The sequence below is a fragment of the Anser cygnoides genome, chromosome 3 (assembly GCF_040182565.1).
Source record: "Anser cygnoides isolate HZ-2024a breed goose chromosome 3, Taihu_goose_T2T_genome, whole genome shotgun sequence".
Lineage (NCBI taxonomy): Eukaryota > Metazoa > Chordata > Aves > Anseriformes > Anatidae > Anser > Anser cygnoides.
The window spans coordinates 117,052,238-117,076,582 of record NC_089875.1 but is presented as its reverse complement, the minus strand read 5'-3'; the positions used below and the strand labels follow the sequence as shown (position 1 = coordinate 117,076,582).

At 42.7% G+C, this 24,345-nt stretch overlaps 1 protein-coding gene across 3 annotated transcripts in view; it reads right to left on the bottom strand.

Moving 5' to 3' along the window:
• Positions 1-13,693: 13,693 nt before the first annotated feature.
• The window catches only part of CLIC5 (chloride intracellular channel 5), a 75,108-nt gene continuing 64,456 nt past the window's right edge, over positions 13,694-24,345 (bottom strand). For all 3 annotated transcript variants that reach the window (XM_066995055.1, XM_013184546.3, XM_013184547.3), the window contains exon 6: positions 13,694-22,695. In XM_066995055.1, coding sequence (XP_066851156.1) covers positions 22,528-22,695 — 168 coding nt within the window. In that variant the 3' untranslated portion in view covers positions 13,694-22,527. The remainder of the gene's footprint in view (positions 22,696-24,345) is intronic.

The following is a 24,345-nucleotide window of genomic DNA, read 5'->3' as shown; positions in this document are numbered from 1 at the left end:
AGATGAGGAAACATATGGGGGCAGGACATGTGTTTCCAGTATGAATATCAATTCATGATTCTTGTTTCCCTCAAAAATGCAGAAAGAAAACCAAGAAGTACAATCTTCCTTTGGACTATCCATGTTGTAAAGGCACTAACTTCATGGAAAGTGTTTATTTCATAAAAATCAGTCAAATGTTTCTGGTGTGGTAGGCACATGTGGTGTGTAGGCATGTGGTATCAACATGGGGTAGAGTAAAATCAACCAAATGACAGTGAAAGACTCTGACTGACATTTTGGGATTCTTAAGCCATCAGGTGCCCCTAAGGAGTTTCTCCATTTTTGGATGGCTGACACATTTGATTTGTCTACATCTTACCTATTAAAAAAATAAATAAATAAATCTAGAAGTATATTCATTTTATATTAAACCTTGGACAAATAAAAATACTTCTTTTGCAACTGAATCCATGAGTGACAACAATGCATGGGTTATGGAAACAAATGCACTACTTCTCTGTTCCCACTGTGCACGGTTGTACTAGTTTACTTAAACTCATTCAGCTTTCATCAGTAGTCAAATCCTTGATACAACTGCAGGACAGGAGACCAGTGACTTTATATCTACTTCCATTCTGTGAAGTATCTTTAAACACAGCCTAAATTTAAGTAGGTGGCATTGTCCCATGGATGACTCATTAAAGAAGAAGCTGGAGATATATTCCAGATAGTCTGTATTCTAGTATGTACCTTATTCATGTCTTATTAAAATATTAATTATTAATTAAAACAAAAACAAAAACTATTTCTTCCTTTTCCTTTTGCTTTTAAAATACATATTGCCAATAATTCTTAATTTTCTAGTTCCTAATTCCCTGGGTTTCTTCATTCTTGTTTTTTTGTGTGTGTGTTAAATAGCCCCCATGTGTTGATTTATTTTCCCTGTCTTGGTAGTTTTTGGTTGAATTGGTAGTATCTCATGGGGAGATCTGATATTTCCCTATCCTCATTGTGATAAGAAATGCCCATGAAACTATTGAAAACAAGATTTTTTCTCTCTGTCTTTTTTTTTTTTTTCTTTTTTTCATATTTGGACTTTTGTAACAGAAAATCCCTTAAAATATGTAGGATATAGCCTTAGAATAGATTTTCTATATGATACTAAAACTCTTCATGTGTTCTTGTCTGCTAAAAGCCAAGAGTTACAATTTTTAATGAACTTTTATCTCCTCCCTGCTACACATATGAAAGAGTTTCTGTTACAGAATTGGTTTGAGCATCATCCCTGGCAAAAGCAACATACGTGCAAGACTGCACATTCATGAAATATATATGCATTCCCTTTGGAAATATAGGTCAAGAAACAACACAGAAGTGAGATGAGAGGTGGGAATACTTTCTAGACTGTAAAAGGAATGAGAAAGGCAATACACAACAAAATAGACCTGGTGAATGAGAAATCCCAGGTGATAAAGGTATAGAATCCTGTAGGCAGAATCTCCCCACGCTCAATGTGATGTTCATGGACCAAGCTTAACACCCACTGAGACCCTTGGAGCTTCCTCTCATTATCATTCATGGTGCTGGATCTCAGGTCCACCATTCTTTTGCCCTGGCCCTGCAGCTCTTGCTCCATGCTGCTTTCTTTGACCCTTTCCTGAGTCAATTCAGCTCATTAAAGCGACAAAATATTTACCCAACAAAGAAGTGTGGAAATGCACTATTTACTGCCATCTTACTGGGCTGATTCAGCTCACACAGGGGTCAGACACAGTAGAGTCAGCACAGTGGAGGGACAGGACAGGAGGGTCCTTGTGTTCAGCCCTAATATGAATTCCCACCTCACCACCTTCCAGAAATCTGCCTCTGGTTGTTCATGATGGATATATATTTAAACGTTTTGCTTAATTTTGACCATACACACTGAGGCTGTACTAACACCCTTCACTGGCTGTCCATACCCACTCCCTAAGCTTCCAAAAGTGATTAGCTTCTACTGGGAATGGTCTCCAGCCTCTGCTAGCTCCCAGCTCACAACTGGGCTCTGCTGAGAAAAAGCATGCCAGGAAAAAAATAGGCAGTTTAGCAGCAGATAAAACAAAAAGGGTGCACCTGAAAATGCCCCTTGGCACTGTTTAATCCATCAGCATAGGTGAAGACACAGAGACTCTGGTAAAAAACAAACACATAAACAAAAACTAAAACAACAACAACAACAAACACAGCAGCAGTAATATGAAGACACAGTTTAACCAAAATAGTCAAAACCACTGTTATTCTCCCAAGATACTGCTTTCTCCATTCATATTTTGCCTTCGGAGTACCCCTAGCAAGATGCTTGAGTCAACAAGATATTCACTTATTTATTCTAAATTTATCCCGGGGTTGAGTAATCACTCTTTTACTGACTTCCTTCCTTTCTTGAGTGTTTTGTTCTCTCTGCTTCTCTGTCTCAGATGATGACCCAACCATATAAACAACATTTCCCAAATACTAGCAGAGTGTGGACCTCAACTTGGCCCTAAATTCAGAGTGGGGCTCATTTTTATGCACATTGACGGAGTGGGAAAATGAGAGAGGAGGGGAAAGGCTCAGGTTGAATTTTGTTCTTTTTTGCACTAGAACAAGTCTAAATTAATTCCACCTGTGCATATGAAAGGAGATTTTTTTTTGTGCTGCCCAACAAGGATCTTGTAGATTGCAGGTTATTCCCTTCCTTGCTTGTAAAACCAAACTACCTTTTGGTGTGCAGGGCTCTTTCTTCACAGCCCTCATCCTGCTTAGTCCTGATGTGCAGCAATGTCAATGAGAGCTTTTCCCTTGGCTCCAGTAGGGGATGTTAATGGTTTTTGCCTGTTTGCTTCCTACTAATTACATGCTGCTGGCAGCTACCTCTACCATTCAAGGGACAAATGTGTCCTTTCAGATCTCCTAATTGCGGATGTATGGCACTGCAATGAAAGGAGCCCTTCTGGGGTTGGAGTGAAGTTTTGTCTCTTTCCAAGGGGTGGTTCAGTAAAATCACAGAATGGCTTGGGTTTGAAGGGACCTTAAAAATCATCTAGGTAACCGCAAACAATCTTGGGTGTTGGTTATAGCAGCTGCTGATTGCCCAGACCCCAGTCCAGCAAAGTGTGCAAGCCCAGTGTTTCACACCTGCAGTCCCACTCACCTCCACGTGAGGTTATTCTCACCTGGCTTCAGCCACCCTACGGCTAAATGAGTAAGGAGTTGGTCCTCTGGAAGAGAAGGTGGCTCCTCCCATCCAAGCGAAATGTCTATGGCCAACAAGCTTTGGGGAGGTGCTCATCTCATGTCACTGATGGCAGGGACACCTTGCTCTGGGGTGGCCAGTGTTAGGTGAGGAGAAGCCTACCTGAAAGGTTTGGTGTGAGCACCTGGCTCTGCAAGGTCACACCTAGGTGCACTGGGCTCTGCAGAGGCAACATTTAGCCCTTAGCCATGCAACAGTACAAGAAGATAAATAAAAATCTCAGCTCCCTCCTCCTCCACACTTATATCAACTAATTGATCTTCATGGTTCAGACTAGGATAAATAAGCAGAGCTGGGATTTTCAGCAGCCAGCTTTCTAAGAGGGTTTAAAGTCCTTCTGAGTGGAGGTTTGTGCAGAGTGGGTTACCTGGTGGGGGTGACCCAGTGCTAATGGCTGGATTTATTGGAAATTCTGGCCCAGTCTGTAGACAACAAATGGGAAGAAATTCAGCTCCCAGCTCTTTAGAAAACCTGACCCCTTGCATTTCAAATGGTTCCTCAAAAAAAAAAAAAATGTAAATAAAGAGAAAGAAATATAGGGGCGAAAAAAAAAAAAAAAAGGTAAATAAAGAGACAGAAATATAGATCATTGCAAACAGACCACCAGCAGGCCTGATTCTCAGTGCTCGTTTCCATAGGTACTGCTGGCACGGTGCGAATTAGCAGCTCTGTGGGACCCAACTCTTGGCATTCACATGTGGGACAACCACTTAATCCCCCCCAGACAAGGCATGCATCCTGCTGAAGTGTGTAACCCACACACTTGGGTGTTTTTTACCACAGCCTGTAATCACCACCAGTTTGTACATCTCCGGGCTGTCCTGAGAAGCCACACATCTCCTCACAACGCTCCTGCCGCTGGGATGGCCAGGACCAAGAAGGGGATGGCCACACAGGGACCGCCACCAAGCCACAGCTTGGCTGGAAAAGGGGCTGCAGAAAACTGGTTTCACCTCAGGTGGGGTCGGACACCCAAGGTCAGATGTCCCCTCTGAACCAGGACCTTGGTCACTCTGCCTAGAGAGCATGTGGGCACGTACCACATTTGAGTGACCGGGCAGCTGCTTAAAATAAGGAGAAAACACTTTGAAAATGTCATCTCCTCCACTGCCTTCGGTGCCCACAGTTATGTTTGTACAAATATATCAGGGGTATCAAGAATTTCATAATGATACTCCCTCACCCATGGTTCCAGTTAAAACCGCTGTAATAAACAAAACATACAGAGCACATCGCTGGCACCAGAGGCTATAATTTTCTCTGAGCAGAAATACTACCAAAAAAAAAGCAAAGAAAAAAAAAAAAAGCAGGATTTCATCCAGTTTAGGAAGAAATCTATGCAGATCTTTCCTCTCATTAAACTTCTCAACTATTATTAAAGTAAAGTGAGTAGCCAAAAATTCTTTGATGATGACATTGAATCATTTGATGATAGAGTGTTTTGGGAAAGTCTACAGATGCAGATCACTGCTAAAAACCTTGAGTCCCAGGAAGAATTATCTTTCAAATGTCATGATACTTTCCCTTTTGTGGGGGAACATTTTCAACTCTCTTTGCCAAGTGAATTCTACATTTTCTCTTAAATACTTTGTTTTGCAGCTATGAGGAAAACAAATCATATATATGATGCTTTTTCTTCTGAGGCTGCTGAAGGTCTTGAGTGATGGCAAAGAGAAAGTGAGCATGAAGGTGAGAAATGTTTCTGCTGTAATATGTGAACATGCAGTCCTTGGGAATATCAGGAATAAAGGTGTTTATTTTCTTATTTTCTTGCTTAAGACAATTCAGAAATCCATGAGGAAAATGTGAGTTACATAGCGAACAATTCATCACTGCATAACTCCTCATTATTCAAAATTCTATTATCTACATATCATTATTTTTCAGGTTATTATTACTATCCAGGTATTACTATTCAGGTATTACTATTCAGGTTATTATTTAGGTTTCATTATTTAGGTTTCACTATTTTTTTGTGCCCAGTGGTGGACACTTTAAAGAAGACCTGATTTGTAAAGGTGTTGTTCAGAGGATGGAGATATATGAAGGTGCTTCTCTTGCTGTATCACCCCCATCTGGTGGCATTGACCTTCTCCCTGATTTTGGCTTTTCATTAAACCAAAAGAGCATGTCTTCAAGTACATGCACCAAGTACAAAACAGACCACGCAATCCCATTGACTTCAAGCTTGTATTTACATGTAAGTATGTGACCATGTGTTTTTTCAAGTGTGAGTCAAAGAAAAAAAAGATACCATCCCAGTTGTGCCTCGCCAGCTTTGAGCACCCACGAAAATAGGCTGGGGGCTGTCTGTGTTGTCCTCTGAAATTGAAGCAGGAATAATTTCTTCCTTCTCTTCATCCATATTTCATCTGTGCCCAGAGGCACGAACAGTAAATTGTGAGTCCCCATTGTTACATGCCATGGCACACACAGATGAAGATGTTCACCCAGCCCATGTGTCAGAGGACAGCAAATGACTAAGACAGGTGGGGGGACACAAGGCAACAAGGACTGCTGGCCAAAGTAGACCATTTCTGTGCTCTGGAAGGAATGATCCCTTTTGAGCTGTCATCTTACTCAAGAATGTGATTTCATTTCCAAATAGTGACTTTAAATGAGATAGTTAACGATAGCATGCTGGTTAGAAAATCAAGATTCATTATTTTGGTGGGTATATGAGAGCGTTTCCAAACCAGCAATTTTATATGGAAAATTTTGACAAGATTTCATTTTGTAATGAGAATTTCCTTTTGGTTGAAAAATTTCTTTCATCTGAGATAGATGTGGTTGAGAAGAGCCCCTAACTGATGAGTCACATGCAGAAGATCTATGAGCTGTGCCTCCAAATTTACCAAAAGTGATGATTAAAATTAGCTGTGCCCCTGGAGCCCCAAGGCACTAGGGCGGCAAGGGGTTTCCAGCCAGGTCCATGCAGGTGCTGAGCTCTTGGGATCTCTGCTCTCGGGATGCTTCTGGGAGAGAGCAGGACCTCACCACCCTCACCAAGGTGTAGATAAAGGCAGGAGAGGAGTAGCTCCATGATGTTTGTGCCTTTGGCTGCTGTCACAGTGTTGGCTGTGAGGAGATAAGGGGTTGCTGGCTAATATTATTTATGAACTGCATTTTTTAGCCCTTATGGTGAACATGGTAGACCTCAGATGGGAGGCCAAAAGCTAACATGGGTCATGGGACAGAAAGATGTGGCAAATGTAGCAGGAGAGATGAAATAGCAGTGAGATTGTCATGATTATTCCATCTCTGTTGTCCTACACGGTCCCAGAAATGAGTGAAAATAGGGACACCTCTCTGAGGGGAAATTTTCAGAGAAGGGTCTCATATACTTTTCTCATATAGACCCAGCAGATGGTAAAAAGACCCTGAGAAAACAGCATAGTTCAGGGCTCTTACTTTCTCTCCCCAGCCCACTGCCTCTAGGTTTCTCTTGCAACTCACCAGTTGCAAGAGAATTCTTCTCCCTGTCCTTTCAATGGAGCCCCTGCAATCCCCTCTATTTATGGCAGGAATAGGAAAGCTCGGATGATTCTATTCCTCATACATTAGTGACCAGAACATGTGGGCTGAACCTGTCAACGTGAGCAAAGAGTGAACATCATCTGGACAATCCTTCTTCAGTGAATGGAGTCTCCAATAAGACTTCTTTTTCCCAGCTGGATCACAAATTCCTGGGAGCTGTAAAGTCATTTCAAGCACATATTATATTACTGACATACAGCTTTATGTTTTTTTCATTATTATATTGCTATATTATTATAACAGTATATCAGGCTGTGTGGAAACCCTCTTTCAAAGGTGGCTGTGCCAAACAATCCTGGTGCTCCCCACCCATTCACCATCCATCACTATCCCTTATGCTTCCCCGTAGTTGTTCTGGTGGAAGGGATTAACCAAGTGCTCTGCCAGCAGCTGCTGGCAGAGTCTATCAGGCTTGTGCACAACCATCCTCATTTCTCACCCAAACTACCCCAGACAGCTACCAGCATCAACGTAAAGAGATCTCAGGCAACCCTTCATCTGTGGGCATAGCTGCAGAGGTTGTAGCAAACCCCTGCGACAAGGACGCCTTCCATGGGCTCAGCTGCTTGCTTAGCAAACCTCCGTCCATGGCGTTGGTTGCAGCACCCAGGTGCTACCGAAATAAAAGGGGCCTGATTTACTGGGCAGGGAGGGGAGGATATGAGAGGGGTGATCTCAGCCCTCTGCTCTGCCTGGGGTGGTTGGTGCCACCATGGTCCTTCCCCCGCCAGTTTAAATCAGGCTGTGCCTCTCCCTGAAGAATGAGCAGTAAAAGCAGATTAAAATGTGACTTGCTGAATAGCAAAGCAAGAGAACAAAACTCCCCAGACAGCTGCTTTTCCCAAACGTGCCCTTTCCAACAGGCAGCTGGAATGGATAAAGCTGTCATTATCCCTTCACATCCAGAGAGCATCGCGGGGAGAGATGCACAGAAAGCAGCCTCTGTCCTACCTGGTGGGCACAAGAGCCTCACACAAAGCACATCCTGGGGCAGAAGTAGTGCAGGGACATTGAGAATATTGTTTCCTTGGGTTTTACATCAGCAAATATCACATCATCTAAATCCCTTGGTGCTTCTGCATCTTCCCAGCCCCGGTGCTGCCAGCCATGCCTGTAGAACCCTGATGAAGCAGAGACCCATGCTGCTCCCCCATGCCCGGCGCAGATGCTCAACAGCCCATAGTTTGGCTGCCAAAGGAGCCCCAGAATCAGGCTGGTGTCTGTAGGAAACAATGGCATTGTTGCCACTGGAATAAACATCCTGGTGGCCCATTTGTGTTTATCTGGTATTTCCATTCTCTGCTGATTAACCCAGCCAAGCGAGATCTTCATGTGGTAATTACAGCACAGCTCATTTGTGTGTGTTTTACAATGGTGTTGATATAATCCCACTAGAGCACCCCAAGCATGTGCAAGGAGTTCCCACCAGAAATCTAAATAACGCCCCAGTGCTGCTGACAGCTTAATAACATGACAAAGTTCAGTCTCGCTGGATGTCAGGGACAGGAATGCGGCTCAGGCTGCTCTGACCTGGAGCTTTCAAAATACCATACAGTTGGGGCTGAGCGTTTGACAAATAACCTTTTCTTTGCCTGCTCGAATCCATCAGACGTTACCAGGTGCCACGGAGAGGCCACATGCCACTGTTAAAATGTTAAATTGAGTGGCACGGCCATCAAAAGCTCTGGGGAAGGACATTTATCTTTATTATTATTGTTATTAATAATGCAGATATTGCTGCGCGTCGCATTCCAAGGTATTTTTGCAGCATTAAATCATCCAAACGCCCATCGACGGCCCTGATAAATCACACAATAAACCAAAATTCAATACAGCTGTCAGCCCAGACCCTGAGCAAAATCTCAGGGAGCTTAATTATAAAGTTCAGGCAGGGACTGAGCCTGTTTGCAGCAGGATGAGCAGCAGCACGGCAGGGCTGTCGCAGGCACTCAGAAAAGGCTGCATCAGCCCTCTCCTCCTGCTCATCAGTGTCCCAGCACTGCTAACAGCAGTGGGATGAGGATGGCTGCAAATAACAGCATTTCTCAGTGTTTTCCTCTTTCTACTTTTTATTTTTTTCCCCGCTGTTTCTTTACTTTTACCTCAAGCTGTTTCTCTCTGTATTATTTTTCCTTTTCATTTTGCTCCTCTCTTTTCCTGCCATTCTGTCCCTTTCCCCCATCACTTGCCTTCGATCTCACCATCCCTTCTTTGCTTTTTTCCCTCTTCTTCCCCCTCCTTATCCCACTTCCCCCCCCCCCCCCCCCCCCCCAATCAAAGAAAGGAAACCGTAACCCAAAAGAAGAACAAGAATTGAACCTGTGCCAATGCAATGGGCCAAGAGGCTACATATGGAACCAGCAAATCACAGAGCCATGAAGGATGTTAGTGATTTAAAGTTATGTATATTGAAGTCTGGATCTTAAAATGAATCCATAATGGTAGAGGTAACTAATGGAGAGACTTAACTGACAGCAAGCAGAGGTTTTTCTTTAACATCGTTATGTTTCCACAAACTCCTCTTTTCCGGTCCCCACCCTTCCCTGCTCCCCTTTCTGATTAGTTCAACATCCAGGCTGACAATGAAAAGCTAAAGCTGCTGCTTTATGTATAAAGATTTAAGCCCATACACCATAAATATGAGTGCTGCTCCGGCTGGATGCAGAGCAGGGCATCCCATGGGCAGCGACAGCCACGGGGCTCTCCCTGGAAATCATGCCCCATGGCAATAGGTATTGGGTTTTCCTGCCCAGGGGTGTATGGCAGCACAAATCTCTGCAGAGTGGTGAATCACCTCCCCAGGACGAGTGGCAAAAGCCAGCTGGTCCCCTGGGGCATGTCACATATCAACTGCATCAATTTTCTGTGATCATTGCAGATAACCCAAATTAAAATGCTGCTTGGAGGGAAGGATGCCACCACATCTGTGCGCACACGTGTACAGATGTATGCATTTGTGTATGCATAAAGAAAAACTACATTAAAATATTACTAATTGTGTAAAGTCAAACACACCGAGCTTAGTGTATATAACTATATGTATAGCTAGTGCATATAAATAAATGTATAGGTACTTCTGTCTGGATTGTGAAAGTCCTCCTGGCTTAGGCCAGTTGGCACCCTCCCAACCTCATCCATCCCCAGCATGGTCTAGATTCCACTTGTCCAGGGACTGTTTCTGACAAGCAGTTCACAGGCAGCCATCCAGTTTAGGAGGGTAAAACCAGTATGGGTTTTGTGCCATTCTGAGTCATTTTGTGCCAGCTCATCCCAGAGATCAGGAGCATTCCCAGCACACTGTATTTCCTGGTGTAGCAGTACCCTGAAACTGCTGGGTTGTGCAATGTGCTATGAGAAGTGATGACTTATGTAGGTGAAACTGAGCATCCAAAGCAAAGAGAAAACTCTTATCTGAGGTTCTCAGTCTTGGTTCCCAGGCTGTGACATCTCATCCTTCTCCCTTAGGGATACATGAAGAGATCTAATGAATGTTGGCGAATCATAGAAGCATTAAAGTTGGAAAAGACCTCTAAGACCAAATCCATAGAATGGGTTGGAAGGACCCAAAGCCCATCCAGTTCCAACTTCTGCCATGACAAGGACACCTCCCACCATCCCAGGCTGCCCTCAGTCCCATCGAGCCTGGCCTTGGGCACTGCCAGGGATGGGGCACCCACAGCTCCTCAGGGCAGCCTGTGCCAGGGCCTCACCACCCTCACAGTAAAGAGCTTCCTCCTTATATCTAATCTAAACCTACCCTTTTTTAGTTTAAAACTGTTTCTGCCTGTCCTGCGTAAGAGAAGCACTTACCAAGAGCACTGCTGCAGAAAACACACAACACCATGACTATTTTGAGTACCTTCCTAATAGGCTGAGTAATAAGAGATAAAGAAGGTCCAGCACCACACGTTGCTGAGAAAACAAATAACATTACCATTTTATAGTGGTCCTCCAATGGGCAGAACCTGTGTGGGATGCAGTACACGAGCAGATGAAAGCTGGTACCACAACCCCTATGTGCGAGGGGGCAAATGAGGATTGCACAGGAGACCTGAGCTCTGGCAGGTTTTTAACTAGCAAGTGCTTCCCCTGGCACTGTTAATGCTCTTTAATATTCTTTTAACAAAGGGTTGAGGGAAGGGGTTGGCCTGTGATAAATTCTTTCTTGCACTTCTCATTGAACATACTTCCCCAAACCTGTGGTTTTCCTACACAAGGGAAGTAGAAGAAATCCCCCCCATTATCTCTGCCCTACAACTTGGGAGCAGAAGGGTTACTGAAGCACTAAAGAAAACACCTCTTTTTTTTTTTTGGCAATATGGTCTTTCCACACTGCTGCACCTTCTTCCCTATGGCATGAAATTCCCCTTTGCCTTCCACAATGCTTATTTAAAAAGACGCTTCAACAGATGAAAGACCCTGGGGTGCGCACACAACGCACGGGGCTGTGTCTCCCTCCAGCTGCAGAGCTGCAGAGTGGGTCGTGGACCAGCCACCAGCTCCTCGTATCGTCCCCATCAGCCCTGGGACGTGGGTGCTGGAGCAGCCAGCTGCAGTCCTGAGCACCATTCTGCGGGTTTTTCCTTCTCCCCCACGCTTCACAAGGGAAAGCCGAGATGCTGTTAGCAGTGGCTGAATATTGGCTAGATTACGGGGCATGTGGGTATAGCCTATATTTATTTTTTTAAGTATATATTTGTTTGATGTTTTTGCAAGCATCTGCTTAAGATTTCTGTGCTTATCTAACGGGAGGAAAGAGCCCATTCTTCCCAATTCAGTGCAAGAAAATGTCATAACGCTGCTGGGCCCCTTTGTTTCATCCTGCGCCAGAGGGACTCCATCGTTCCTTTTTCTACTTCTTGGAGAGCCAAAAGCAGTGGCTGGCAATTAAAGGCATCTGCTGGGCTCACGAAAGAAAGGCATGCACAAGATATGAAGGATGGATGACACCTGAAATGTCTAAACTCTTGCCTGGCGCAGACTGGACTGATTGCAGCGTGTCTGGCAGGATGTGTAGAGTGTTACCGCAGGTATCGAGATAAAATAAAGAAAAACCAAACTAAACCCTCACTGACAAACTTCCCCCCAGCCCATCCCTGAAGGAAGAGGTGCCAGCAGCTCGGTGGAGCCTGCTGAGGACTCTATTTTTCATGTGGCAAGCATGGAGAGACAGCAGAACAAATCCCTGCCAGACAGAGCGATTAGCTGGGCAGAAGGAAGCCGTCAGAGCCCAAATGACCAAAAATATGGACGGTGGCATAAAAAGTCTGCTGTGGAAAGGGAGAAGCTTTGGTTTGTGCAGAACAGATACACAAAGAATGATAAAATTAGATGGGAAAAATAATGAGTGATTCAGGTTGTTACTCACCCTATTTTTCACCATTCAGGTCTACAATCACAATCACACACAGAAACGCCCTTTTTTTAACACAAGGCTTAATGGATCTGTTGCATTCACTACCGTAACATGTCACCTAGAGCAGTGTCAGGTTTGTTCATGTAATGAGAGCTGTAGCTACCTACTTTTAATGAAATAAACACTGAAAACACACTAGTATGGAGGACGTTTTGTGTGAGATCAGTGTGATGAACCCTAGGAGCTGGGGCTCCTGGCACTATCCTTTAGAGCGTGCAGTCCTGGCCATCCTTGGGCTTACTCCAACAGCAATGAGCCAAGGAGGAACATGAGGCCAACACTTAGCAGCTTGGGTTCCAAGACTTTGAAACAAATTCTCATTTTTATATGACAGATCACTTCAAGAGAGATGTGGCACTAGAGGGATGTGGCCAACTGGGTACAGTCTTTGATGATGAGAAGAAAAGTTGAAATATAAACCAGGAGGAATCCTACTCATTCCTTTCTAGTTGCAGCTGTGGGGTGAGGAACTCTTGTTGTTTCAGATGGATGGTGATTGCTTGTCATTTACTAGGAGAGGCTCAGAGCCTCTATCTAATGCCTCTCTGGAAGTGGTTTGCTTTGTGGAAGCTAAATTCAAAATGTTGTGCTGCAATAAAATTTGCAATACTACACATTTGTGTATCATAACATCAGAAGCCAATCTGGAGCCAAGCCAGCCAGCCCTACCTCAGCTGTGTCCAGCCTCACAGCAGAAGCAATATAAGTAATATCAGAAGCAATGTACAAAACAAGGCAAGTGGAAACATACTTCTCCCTGGACCTCCTCCCAGCCCAGGTACTTGGGGACTTCTTAACCTGGACATTTCATCCAAACTTTCATGTTTAACAACTTTAATGGATCTGTTCTTCATAAAGTTGTCATATTCATGTTTGAACCCCATATTCATTTTGATCTGCACAGCACCAGCTGGAACAGAGCTCCAAAGTTTAATTATACTGTGCAAAAATGTACTTTGCTATGTTTGCTTTAAACTTGCTTCCTGGTTGTTTCTTCAGGACCTCCTAACCCGTGATACGAGGAAAACTGAATAATAATAGCCCATTTCACATGATCCATTGTTCTGTAGACCTGTGCTATAACCCTGCCAGCTCTCATATCCTCTGTGCTGTGCTTGGGGAGTGCTCTGGTCCAGACCAACATAGTACCACCAGGGATATGATCTATATGGCATCAGTGTCTGGGGCACAAAGCTTATACCTGGTCCTATTTCTTCTTCTAGAACAGATGCACGGCACAAAGCTTACACCTGGCCCTGTTTCTTCTTGTAGAATAGATGCAGCTTACTTGTCCTTGCTTTCTTTCCCTTTATTTCTATCCAAGCTGATTTAGGATCCCCTGATGAGTATAGCTACATTCAAGCTGTGGGTACACTTTTCTTGCAGCCACTTCTAGAATCAAGGGAATGTTGCCTGTTTAAAAAAAATAATAATCATATAAAATTAAAGTCATCAAATTAAACAGAAGTTCAGGAATAACCCAATGAGAAAATAGACCACTTTTATTCAAATTCTCAAGTGCTGATCACTCTTGGAATATAGGATTACAAACAGCTCCGATTCAGGAAGGTGGATTTCTTCATTTAACAAATACTCATTTGAAGGTTACACGAGAAATATTTGCTAATTTATCCAAAGGCTTAAAATGAAACAACGAGCAGATACTTTTTAATTTAATTTTAAAAATTAAATTCAACTGTTTCTTCAATAATAAAATATGCTACCTATTATATAAAAAGGACATTGAATTCATTCACAGTTGACAAAATACAGCCACACAATCTTAATGTTAAAGGCAAACTGCAATGACATTTTAATTACATCATTCCTAATATATATTATGAGTGTTAGAGCAGCACACAAAGGCTCTAATCAGAGTCCTGTTGTGCTAGGAGCTGTACATACAAAGAGGAAATACATAGTTCCTATCCCAAAAGGTTACAGTCTGATCTAAAATTATCCATTAACATAGGATGTGCCTCGATGGAAAATCACAAGTATGCAAAGGGATTTATCCTGTCTTTCTTACCTGATGTAGACCACTAGATGCACAGTTACTTTCCACAGTCTTTAAGAGTTCCTGATTTTGCTTTCCTCCCAGCAGATCAGCAGATCCAACAACAGTTAGGTGTTTTGGAGATTGTTAACATTTTGGTGGAGGAAAACCAGCCCTGAACTGGGGGCTGGGCTGATACTTAAAAATCTTAGTATTGTTGAGTTACTTTTTGTCTGTACCATGCCCTGAAGATGTTGCATCCCAGATTTTGTTTCTTAATGTCATTGAAAGTTTTAAGCAACTGCGGGTCCGTTTAGGGCCATTCAGGTCACTGTACAGGTTGATTTCACACAGAAGATGGAAAACTTGTCCATACACCTCTTAGGACTTCCAGACTGTTCCTACTCTCTCAGTGGAACGACAGTAGCATGTACAGTGGGCTCCCCTTCCTCCCTTTCTATCTCAGCCCCCCTCTAACTAACCAGGATTGTGCCACAAATGAGTCAGGATTTGAAAATGAGTGGTTTTTGAGGGGGAAAAAAAAGCATTTCTGCTCACCCTCAAATCTCACTACACAACTTGGTTTTGATCTTCAGGCTTTAAAATTGGAAACAGTCAGACTAGGAAGATAAATCTGTCAATCGCTAGGTCATAAATTGCTAAGCAATATGGAGCAGGACTCTTCAAAAACAATTTTTTAAGGAGAAAAAAAAAGGAGAAGATAGGATCATCGCTATGAGGATTTGCACAGATGAGGACCTGTTCCCCAGAAACCAAAGCAAGAAGGGAATTGCTTCACAACCTCCAAAAACACAGCCATGTACACAAGCAGTCAGTTTTGCACTAGGAAAGAGGGTTGGGCTGGGGGGTTAGGGTTTTTTTCCACCATGTTTTCCTATTGCTAATAAAGCCCAGTAATTCGCAGCACAAAACAATGCCATATACTCCGGGTTTATTTGCAACCAAAGGCTTGGACACAAACTGGCACTGGAAATGAGAAGGGAGGCAGGGTGGCAGCTCAGGATACCTGAGGGAACATTTCTGAGCAGTTTAGCAGGAGATTATTGCCTCGGCACAGGAGTCTCCAAGTGCTGAAGCAGGACAGGGTGCACGTCACCATACCAAAATTGCCCACCTTGGGTGCGTGGGGTGAGAGGCACAGGACCCACAGCTGTGTTTCAGTGCTCCTGCCCAAGCAATACAATTTGGACAGAATGAAGCACGCTCCTGTTGTGCCTCCCCATGCTTAGAAAATAGATCTGGAGTATTATAAAGGGGAAACGGCTGATGACAAAGATGCTCCTTGGACTCACTCCTGAGCCCTTGTACGCTGCAGTTCCTGATGTTGGGCTGATTTGGTGGCTGTGCTGCAGGTAAATGTGGCTGGTGTGGGTTAGCCAGCATATCTGGGTCTGTGTGGTTGTGCTCCTGCTCCTGCACACCTCAGTGGTGTGGCTCTTGTTTATTCCAGTGGGAACAGAACCAAATGCCCAGATAACAACTGTGCCATTTCAGGAGTAGTTTTCCTCTTTATGCCACCTTCCACCCCAATGTACTTTTAGAGAACTGTTGGATTAAATAATGCAGATAAATAATGAAGTGTCTATACATATAAATAGATATAGCTTACATGGAAGTAAACTGTTGTACAGTCAATAATCAAAAAAATAAAAATAAAAATACCCAAAATCTGAGATTTGAACTGAATTTTAAATCCCTCTTGCAGTATCTGGATTATGCTGTTCATTTACTCCTAAACATACTCCTTAAAACAAGCTGTAATCTTCCTTGCTTAAATGATTTGGTCAGAATCACACTTCTTTATGTTTTATACCACAGCTTATTCCCAAAGCTGGGGATAACCACTCATTTCCTGAAAACTCTTAAAAATATCCTTAATGAAAAAAGCTGAGAAATCTGCTGTTTTCAATACTATTTACTTATTGCTTACCTCCAAACTAAAGTAGTTAATTTGATGGAGAAAAAGGAAAAAAAAGAAATGGAAAAGAAAAAGATTAATGTGGTGCCCATAGCTATTTCCCAAATTCTTCAGAGTTTATAGACCTAGGGAGACAGAGAAAGAGCAACTTCTCAGCAGTGCAGCAGAATAGGCTGAAATGACCCCGTGAAACTCAAGCGATTCTGGGAATTAAAGGATGTTCACTCCTGCTACGGTTCTACACTGCAAACTGGTTTTAGGGCTCCCAGTAGTACCCATTAGCAATAGCCAAGCTTTTCAGTTTTAATTTAATTTAATTTAATTTCTACCAACAAATTCCACCCTGTGGTGAGAATTGACAGTATCATGTTGAGAGCCATTAAAGCATATTTGGATTGTTTTTACTCTGTGCATATATATATATATAAACACAAAATCCCCTACCCTTCTTAGTTTTCTTTAGACAAGCCACTTCATAATAAGAGTGAAGCAGACACAGCGGAGGCATCGTTATGCTGTGGGATACCACCACAGGGAGTGCTGTTGGAGGTAGAGCAGAACATGCCTTGGCATCACACTGTCAGCGTGGCTCTGCTCCGAAGCGCCCCGGTGATAAACCAGAACGGAGCCTGGCAGCTCTGGCAGCATCCCCCCAGTTGAAGCTGGGACAGAGCTGGGTCCCTGATCCCGTATAAGCCATAAGACCCCGTATATCACTGCTGCTCTTTGAGCGCTTTCTGTTCTCTGAGGACATCTTCACGCTTGAAACGGCTTCATGCTTATGTAGCCTTGGGCTCTGCTGGGAATTCCTATTGGGAATTCCCCCACTGGGAATTCTGCCACTGGATTTCAAAGGAAATGGAATAATAATGCTCTTCGTTAATATAGGCTTTTCTGTCATGTCTTTTAGGCCGCCATCCAGCCAAGCAGGCAGGCACATGTTTAACATTAAACACATGAGCAGTCCCTATTCACATGCTGCAAGCTAGAAACGCTCATTAGCGCTGGATCGCGGCCCCGGCTGAGCTGCTAACACACTTCAGCCCAAGAGCTGGGCTCAGCAAAAGGTGGCACTGAAGCCTTTCATCGTGGTTGCACCATCGCTGGCTGAGCAGCTTCGGCGCTGGCTTTTCCTACCCAAATGCCACAAATCCAAAGGGCGATGGCCCAGTAGGGGTGGGGGTCCGCCTGGCAGCGACCCGCTGAGCTGTGACAATGTCATCACGCAGAGCTGCTTAGCTGATGAGCCCAGCTCAAAGCACGCCACATGCAAGTTCATCCCTCTGGAGTATTTTCAGTGTTAGCAACTCTCCGATGAATGGTGAAAGGGGGATGATTTGGGGCAGCAGGGTAACGACATGCTGCATGATCGCTGTGGGATGTGAAACGCTGCCGAGTCCTGTAACGCTGCGTGGTGAGTGCCTGAGGAGCTACACAGGGGGCTCCAGACCTTCATGTCACACGTTTCAAGCTTTGAAAGCCAGCGTTGGACAAGGTTCCTGTGCTTTCCTAGGGCTGGAGTGTTACTTGGGACATGGGACAAGGAAATAAAGCAGATCGATGCTTTCTTCTTGCCTTGCACATGACCCGGGAGGGGTCACTGCCCAGCACGGAGTTAGTGGAGTGTTATAGTTTAGCACCAAAACAAACCAGCAGAGCCCTCCTGGCCAAGGAAATGGAATATTTTGTGACCAAGAGGGAACATCCCTATGTATCCTGGGAAAATCCATAGGCAAAGACACCTTAAACATAGTGACTTGTTCAGGTCCTAGCTGAAAATCGCAGTCCAGAATAAACAGTCCATCACTCTTGGTTAAAGTATCCCAGATGAAAAGACAGATTTTTTAAAAAATGCTTTGAATACTGTTTTTTTCCAAAAAATCATTACCTCCTTCAACTTCTCAACAAGTATAAGCCTCACAGCTTTCCTGCCTCCTCTGGAATCATTAGGTCATTGCAGTCATCAAAATTAATGAAGAGATGAAAGATTGAGCAGAAAGGCAAAATCGTACTGGAAAATTATTTCTTAATATGAAAAGCTATTCAAGAATAATGAATACATCTAGCAGAATAATAAACAACTGCAAACTTCCCAATGCCTGAAAGAATATACGTGAAGGAGGACACAAGACTTTGCATTTATTTTCCTGTTTAAAACACCAATTTGTTCTAAAAAGTCAGTGTTTCCACGTGCCTCTATGGCCTTAAATGAGTGAGATTTCCACTGCCTACATTTTAGCAATACCCTAAACTCAGCTAGTTAGCCAAAGCTGGCCGTTCCAGGAAGGGGGACTCTCTTTTCTTCTCACCTTTGCTGCTGGGGCAGTAGTGGGAGCAGGGCTGCGAGCCTTTGATGGACTTTGGACATCATCCTACAAGGTGGCTGGGTTACCCTAAAATGAGTTTCTCTGTGTGCCCACCCATGAGCACTCCCCTGGTTAGCAGCAAGGAAATGGCAGAATGGTTGTGGATAGCCTGGAGCTGACTTTCATCAGGGACAAGAGGGGAGGAAAGGTGGCTGGGGGTTAAATAAATAAATACATATTCAAAATTAATACTGTGCCCAATTCGGCTGGTCTTTCTTGCAGGAAAAAAAGATGTCTAGCTTCGTTGTGATACGGACTGCCATTCCTCCCTGGCAGTGGCTTTTCAGCTGATGCAGACACAGGACAAGAGCTTGTAACACATAGCTCTATATTTCCTAGTACATTTCTACTGGAAAAAGAAAAAAAAAAAAGTTTGTCAGAAGCCCTCTTGTAAAGTCTTGAGACAGATACTCCCTTGGTCTTACCTGTACAGCAAGATGACCTCTTGGCAATTCAAAAAGTCTAACAAAAAATGAGAATAACTTGTATATGGGATCCTCTAGCACTCCCATATCACTGGTAATAGAAGAAAAATCAATATTAGTTCCAATATGAATGGAGTGTTGGATTGACTGAACAGGGAGCTTTGAAATAAATATCTAAGAAATGTTTGGATGAAATGGACATCTTTACAGACATTTGGTCTGCATTTCTGAAATGTAGATGATTAAATCCACATTGTTGGCTTCTTCCCCCTCTGCACTATGTCTTTCTTTACATCTTGCAAAAAATTTATGAACAAAGTTATTGTAAATCTGCAATGTCTGTCTTGTCACTTAGATTCTTTTCAGAAATGCTGCCTTGCCAATGTAGACATACAATCCTGTATGATTAATATTTATTACTTATAATTCTAAATACAATGGAAGGTCACCAAAAATACCCTGCGTAAAGGAGTCTGGAGCCCTTTAAAACCTCACTGGTGATGGATCCTCAGTCTTGAGAACTGGGCTCAAAATCTTAGCAAAACACTTTTCTATGTAGGATTTCCAGTATTTCCTGCTTCTGACTATGGCTGAAGCCAAAAAGCACAAAGGTGAGCAGAAGTTACAGATCTAAAAGCATGAGCCTGGATTTCAAACCCAAACAAAGGTCAGGGAATGCCTGAACCTGTCCATAATCTTGCATCAGCCTATAATAGAGTTATGAATAAAATGTAAAGTTAGGATGCAGAGTGAGACTTGAATTACCACAGAATGGGCACTGTACCTGATGGGAAACCAGTTTAATTTTTACCTTCTCGTTTCTATCAATACATTTGTCCAGATGTTTTGTGTGTGTGGTGTTGCTAGAAAAGTGAAAATATTTTGGTTTTATATTACTGATTGAAAGGAAGGTAGTTTGGGGATTTTTGGTTTTATAATTAAATCCTAAAAAGATTTTAAGACATTTTAAGGCAAACCATCTTACAAAAAGCTCATTGTGCCAACAGCTCATTTTCTCTTTGGTATAAGCCGAACCATTTTTAAATATCACTCTAAAAAAACAGATGTAATTTGAGGTTGCTGAGATCAACTGATTGTGATTTGGCCCTCTTCTAGCAAAACTGAAGTAAGACAGATTCGAGCATTTCAGAACAGGATTCAGCAAACTGGTGAAGATCTGGAGATGGAAGAAATCAGGACAGCCACTGAACTGGTTCATTTACCCTGCCTGCATCTGCTACGTGTTTGTACAATCTTCTTTAGGGTGCTAAACGCAGTAAGCACAGAGCGAGAAGCTGTGTCTGCCTCTGCATCCTCATTCAAAGATCACTGCCGCTGTGATTAAGCAAAGCCACTAACTGAAGCGCAAACCTGGAGAATGACAACTGAGGAAAAATGTAGGTTTTGTTCGGCATGCTCCTCGCCAAATCATACTGACAGTGAAAAAATCCCGGTGACCATCAATCAGACAGCAGACTTTTCACTTGAAACAAACTTGCACGGCACTGCTAATAGCACTCTGCTAAACTGACAGAGCCATCTTGCCCAGCGTGCTGAGTGAAAACAAAAATCAAAAGACAGACAGAAAAGACCGAGTGGATTAAAATAAATAAATAAATAATTGCCTTACTTAAAAAAAAAAAAAAAATCACAAATAATTCCAAACTCATGAAGAAATGTTTTTAACGAGCCACATGTGCTTGTGCAGACACTTCTAATCTCATTAGATTTTTCTGGCTGCTATTAGTGTTCTCTGAGCCAGCTGATTTCTCAGCAATATTTTAAAGAGTGCAAGCCTTTGCCCTCCAGTCTAGCCGCTGTTACAATGACCCATTCTAGGGGAAGACTTGGGAGTTCATGGATTTTCTCCGGAGGTTTTGGAAAGTTCAGAACAAATTGATCACTGCATGCAAAACAATAGTCAGCCACAAAATATCTTCAGAGTCAACGAGCAGCGCCCTGCTCCCAGCTAGGTTAGAGTGAAAACTGGAATCGTCTCACCAAAGCAATGGGATGGCTTCAGATCATCACCGCTGTCACACAGCAGAGGCTGGCTTTACATGCTCTCTCCAGTCCTCTGGCTCTCTGGCTGCAAACAGGTTCCTTGTAAGGTTTCCCCATGGTCTCAGCTCACCAGTCTGGGGGTCCCCTCAAACCAGCGCAGCTCTCTACAGCTCTGATCAAAAGGAGAGCCACACCAGGTGAGAGCTCAGCTTTATTTCGTCTTTGAAAGCAATCGTAAATGTTCCCAAACTGAAAACTGAGAGCCATGTACACTATGATACATATTAGGGCATGAGGGTTTTATGCAAAAGAGCTGTCACTCTGGATTTGCTACAGTAATGTGCAAATAATCACTACTCCAAAGCAGATTGTTTCAGGCAGATGCTCCAGATAGGACAAAATAATCAGTTTACAGAAACCAATCCAGAATCATTTAACCTCAGTGGCTGAACCTTGGAGGAGCGGGACTAAGGCATCATGCGTGGCTTTCTGCTAGTATGCTTGCCAACCTTCTGGTTGGAAATGTGCCTCCTCTCTGCTTCAGCCTGCCCTCTTTGAGGCTATCAATGTGTACAGCTCCCTGGTAAGATGATGAGTGCTTGAAGGTGACCCATCTGGAGCCCAAAGCGAGGAAAGTGCTTCCCCTGTCTGGAATTCGAATGCAGCAACAGCTTGCTCCTGCCTATGCACGTTTCCCAAGATAGCAGTATAAAGGAACTGGCAGCTGTACAGTCAAGACGATGATATCCTACGTGGTTTGGTTAGCTGTGCCAATTCTGGCTATGGGCTTGACTCAATATGCTGCCCCCGTTAGTGCTGTCTCTACCAACTAGCAGATCCACTGGGCATTTTGGCATTAGCACCACTCTTCCAAGGGCTGCCTGCTCAATTGCTCATTCACTCTCTTTTACTTTAAAATTTTGGATCCAGCAGCATCATGCAAATTTTATGCAAAGTAGCATCTGCAAGTCTGACATATTCACTCACGCTTCCCCCTCTTGCGCCAAGTTAAAAATAAATACCCTATAAACTCTTGGGCCTGCTAAGACAAAAAATGCATTCAGAGAGTTTTTTTTAAATATAACTGCTAAGAGCATTACTCTTTCAGGGTCAAACTCTTTTTTTTTCCTCTCTCATATTTTGTTCCTGCCTCAAGAATTTCAATAGCATTGGAAAAAAGCGTCCTTGAAATAGCCTGCAGAAGAACCAGTTCTACGTGTCCCTAGCTGACTTGCTTGATATTTCAGCTAATATCATATTTTCAAAACTCCAAAGAAAACAGGTGCTGATATACCCCAACATGAAACAGGAACTAATAAAGTGGACTCATTTCCAATACTGATTATGAGTAATACTAGTTGTGTCAGATTGTAGGTTCAGATTTCAAAGGGTCTCCACCCCCCATGCTAGAGCTGCCTTCTCCTTTCCCCGGGGAGAGGCAGATTTGCCCTGACCAATACACTTGAACAGGTGAAGTCATAGGGATGCCAACCAGATAGCATAATGATAAAATATATCTTAAGGCAACAAGGAGAAGTGTCTGTAAAATGGGAATCCCCCAGGGATGCTGAGCCGCTGCTGGGGTCAGTTAGGACTTGCTAAGCCGCTTGGCCACATCTGCATAGGCTTGCTCAATTTCTTTGTCTGCTGCACAGGTGTTGGTGAATTCATCCCTGGCATATGCATTCTTCAGGTACCGCCAAAGGCCCGTCATCTCTGTTGGGAACTCAAAGTTGCGGTATTTCTTTGCAACAATCTAAAATGAAGAAAAAAGAGAGAGAGAAAAAAAAAATCCTGCTGGTAATATATTTCCGGATTTCATTTTAGAGGGTTTCTTACTCTTTCTTGTAGTATAATTAACAGCAAAAGAGAGAAATGGGTAGTAAGATAATAGAACGGGTTGCCCAAAGAAGTTGTGGATTCTGTTATTGAAAGTGTTGGGTTGGACAGGTCTTTGAGTAACCCCATCTAGTGAAAGATGCCCCTGCTCATGATCTTTAAGGGTTCCTTCCAACCCAAACTATTCTATAATTCTATGATTCTTTTATATGCCTGGGGACACATGGGCTTATAATATAAAAGCTTGAAAAGTGAACATTGGTCATCCCGTGTCTTGCATACTACTTGGCATAAGGACACTCTAATACAATTGCCTGGCAACCATCAACAAATTGTGCCTTTCATGGTACCTAAAATTCATTAATTTTACTGTGTTATTTTCTAGTGTTTTCCATCAGCTTTATGTGCATCACTTCTTAAATCTAAGATGCCAAATAAGGGATTTTATAGCTGAATCACACAAACACAAAAACAAACAAACAAACAAACAAAAAAACAATACATTTAGGGAAAGGCATTAGTAACAATTAATACATAACATTTTAATATTAATGATTATATTTAACATTACACTACATTATATATTTACTATATTTATATTTTTTATATATGTAATATATTTTATTTGGCCAATGAAGTCAGAGGATATAACCACCTACAGCTGCTGGAAGGCTTTATCTGTGTTCTTGAAACAGAAATATTCAGGGTGGTATGGGTACCATGACTGAGAAACCAAGATGATTTAGCAGACGTTATAAACAGGACTATTAGGATAAACTTGGGGGAGAAAATGATTATTTCAAGACTTGTTAGACTCGGAAATTGTCTATCAAGGGAAATTTTCGATTTCTAAAAACACTCAGGCCCTTATTGAGCAAAATATTAAAGTACATACTTAATTTTAAGCACCTGTATAGTCCATTGAAGTCAATGGGACTAATCTGTGTTTAAAGCTAGTTGGCTGGTTAAGTTGGGTTGGGACATTTCAATATTCCTGTAAGAATATACTGTATAGAATAATCCTGTGGTGACAGAATGAACTAGCTGATAGGAAGGGATGGATTAGCTGATTTAATGAGTGCTTCCAATCTCTAATTTTTCTGACAGTATGAAATTGTTCCTGAGCATAAATTACATACATATGTGCCACAGAGTTCCCCTTTATTTTTAAAGCACATGGTAGAGCTCTTTTCCATCTCAGATTTCTTAGGACAGTCATGTTCTCAGAAATGACTATGATTTGTTTTTATTACCAGGATCCACTTGGTATACGAGGCCTTATGCTGTCCTAAACTGCATTTAATTAAGCATTCTTGTCTTCAGTGACGTTTCACACACACATGGGGAAGATAAAACCTGCAGAGCAACTAAAGATTTTCACAACTTCCAGCACCCATCTTTCATCAAAAGAAAAACTCCTAATAGTTTAACCTTTTCTTCCATCTGTAAAATACTTTTCAGATAATATCCTATGGTTATGCTTATCTTTTAATTCTCTTTTGACATCTTTCATTTTATCACAAGGAAGCAGGAGTCATTAAGGGGCCACACAGTAATTTTGCATTGT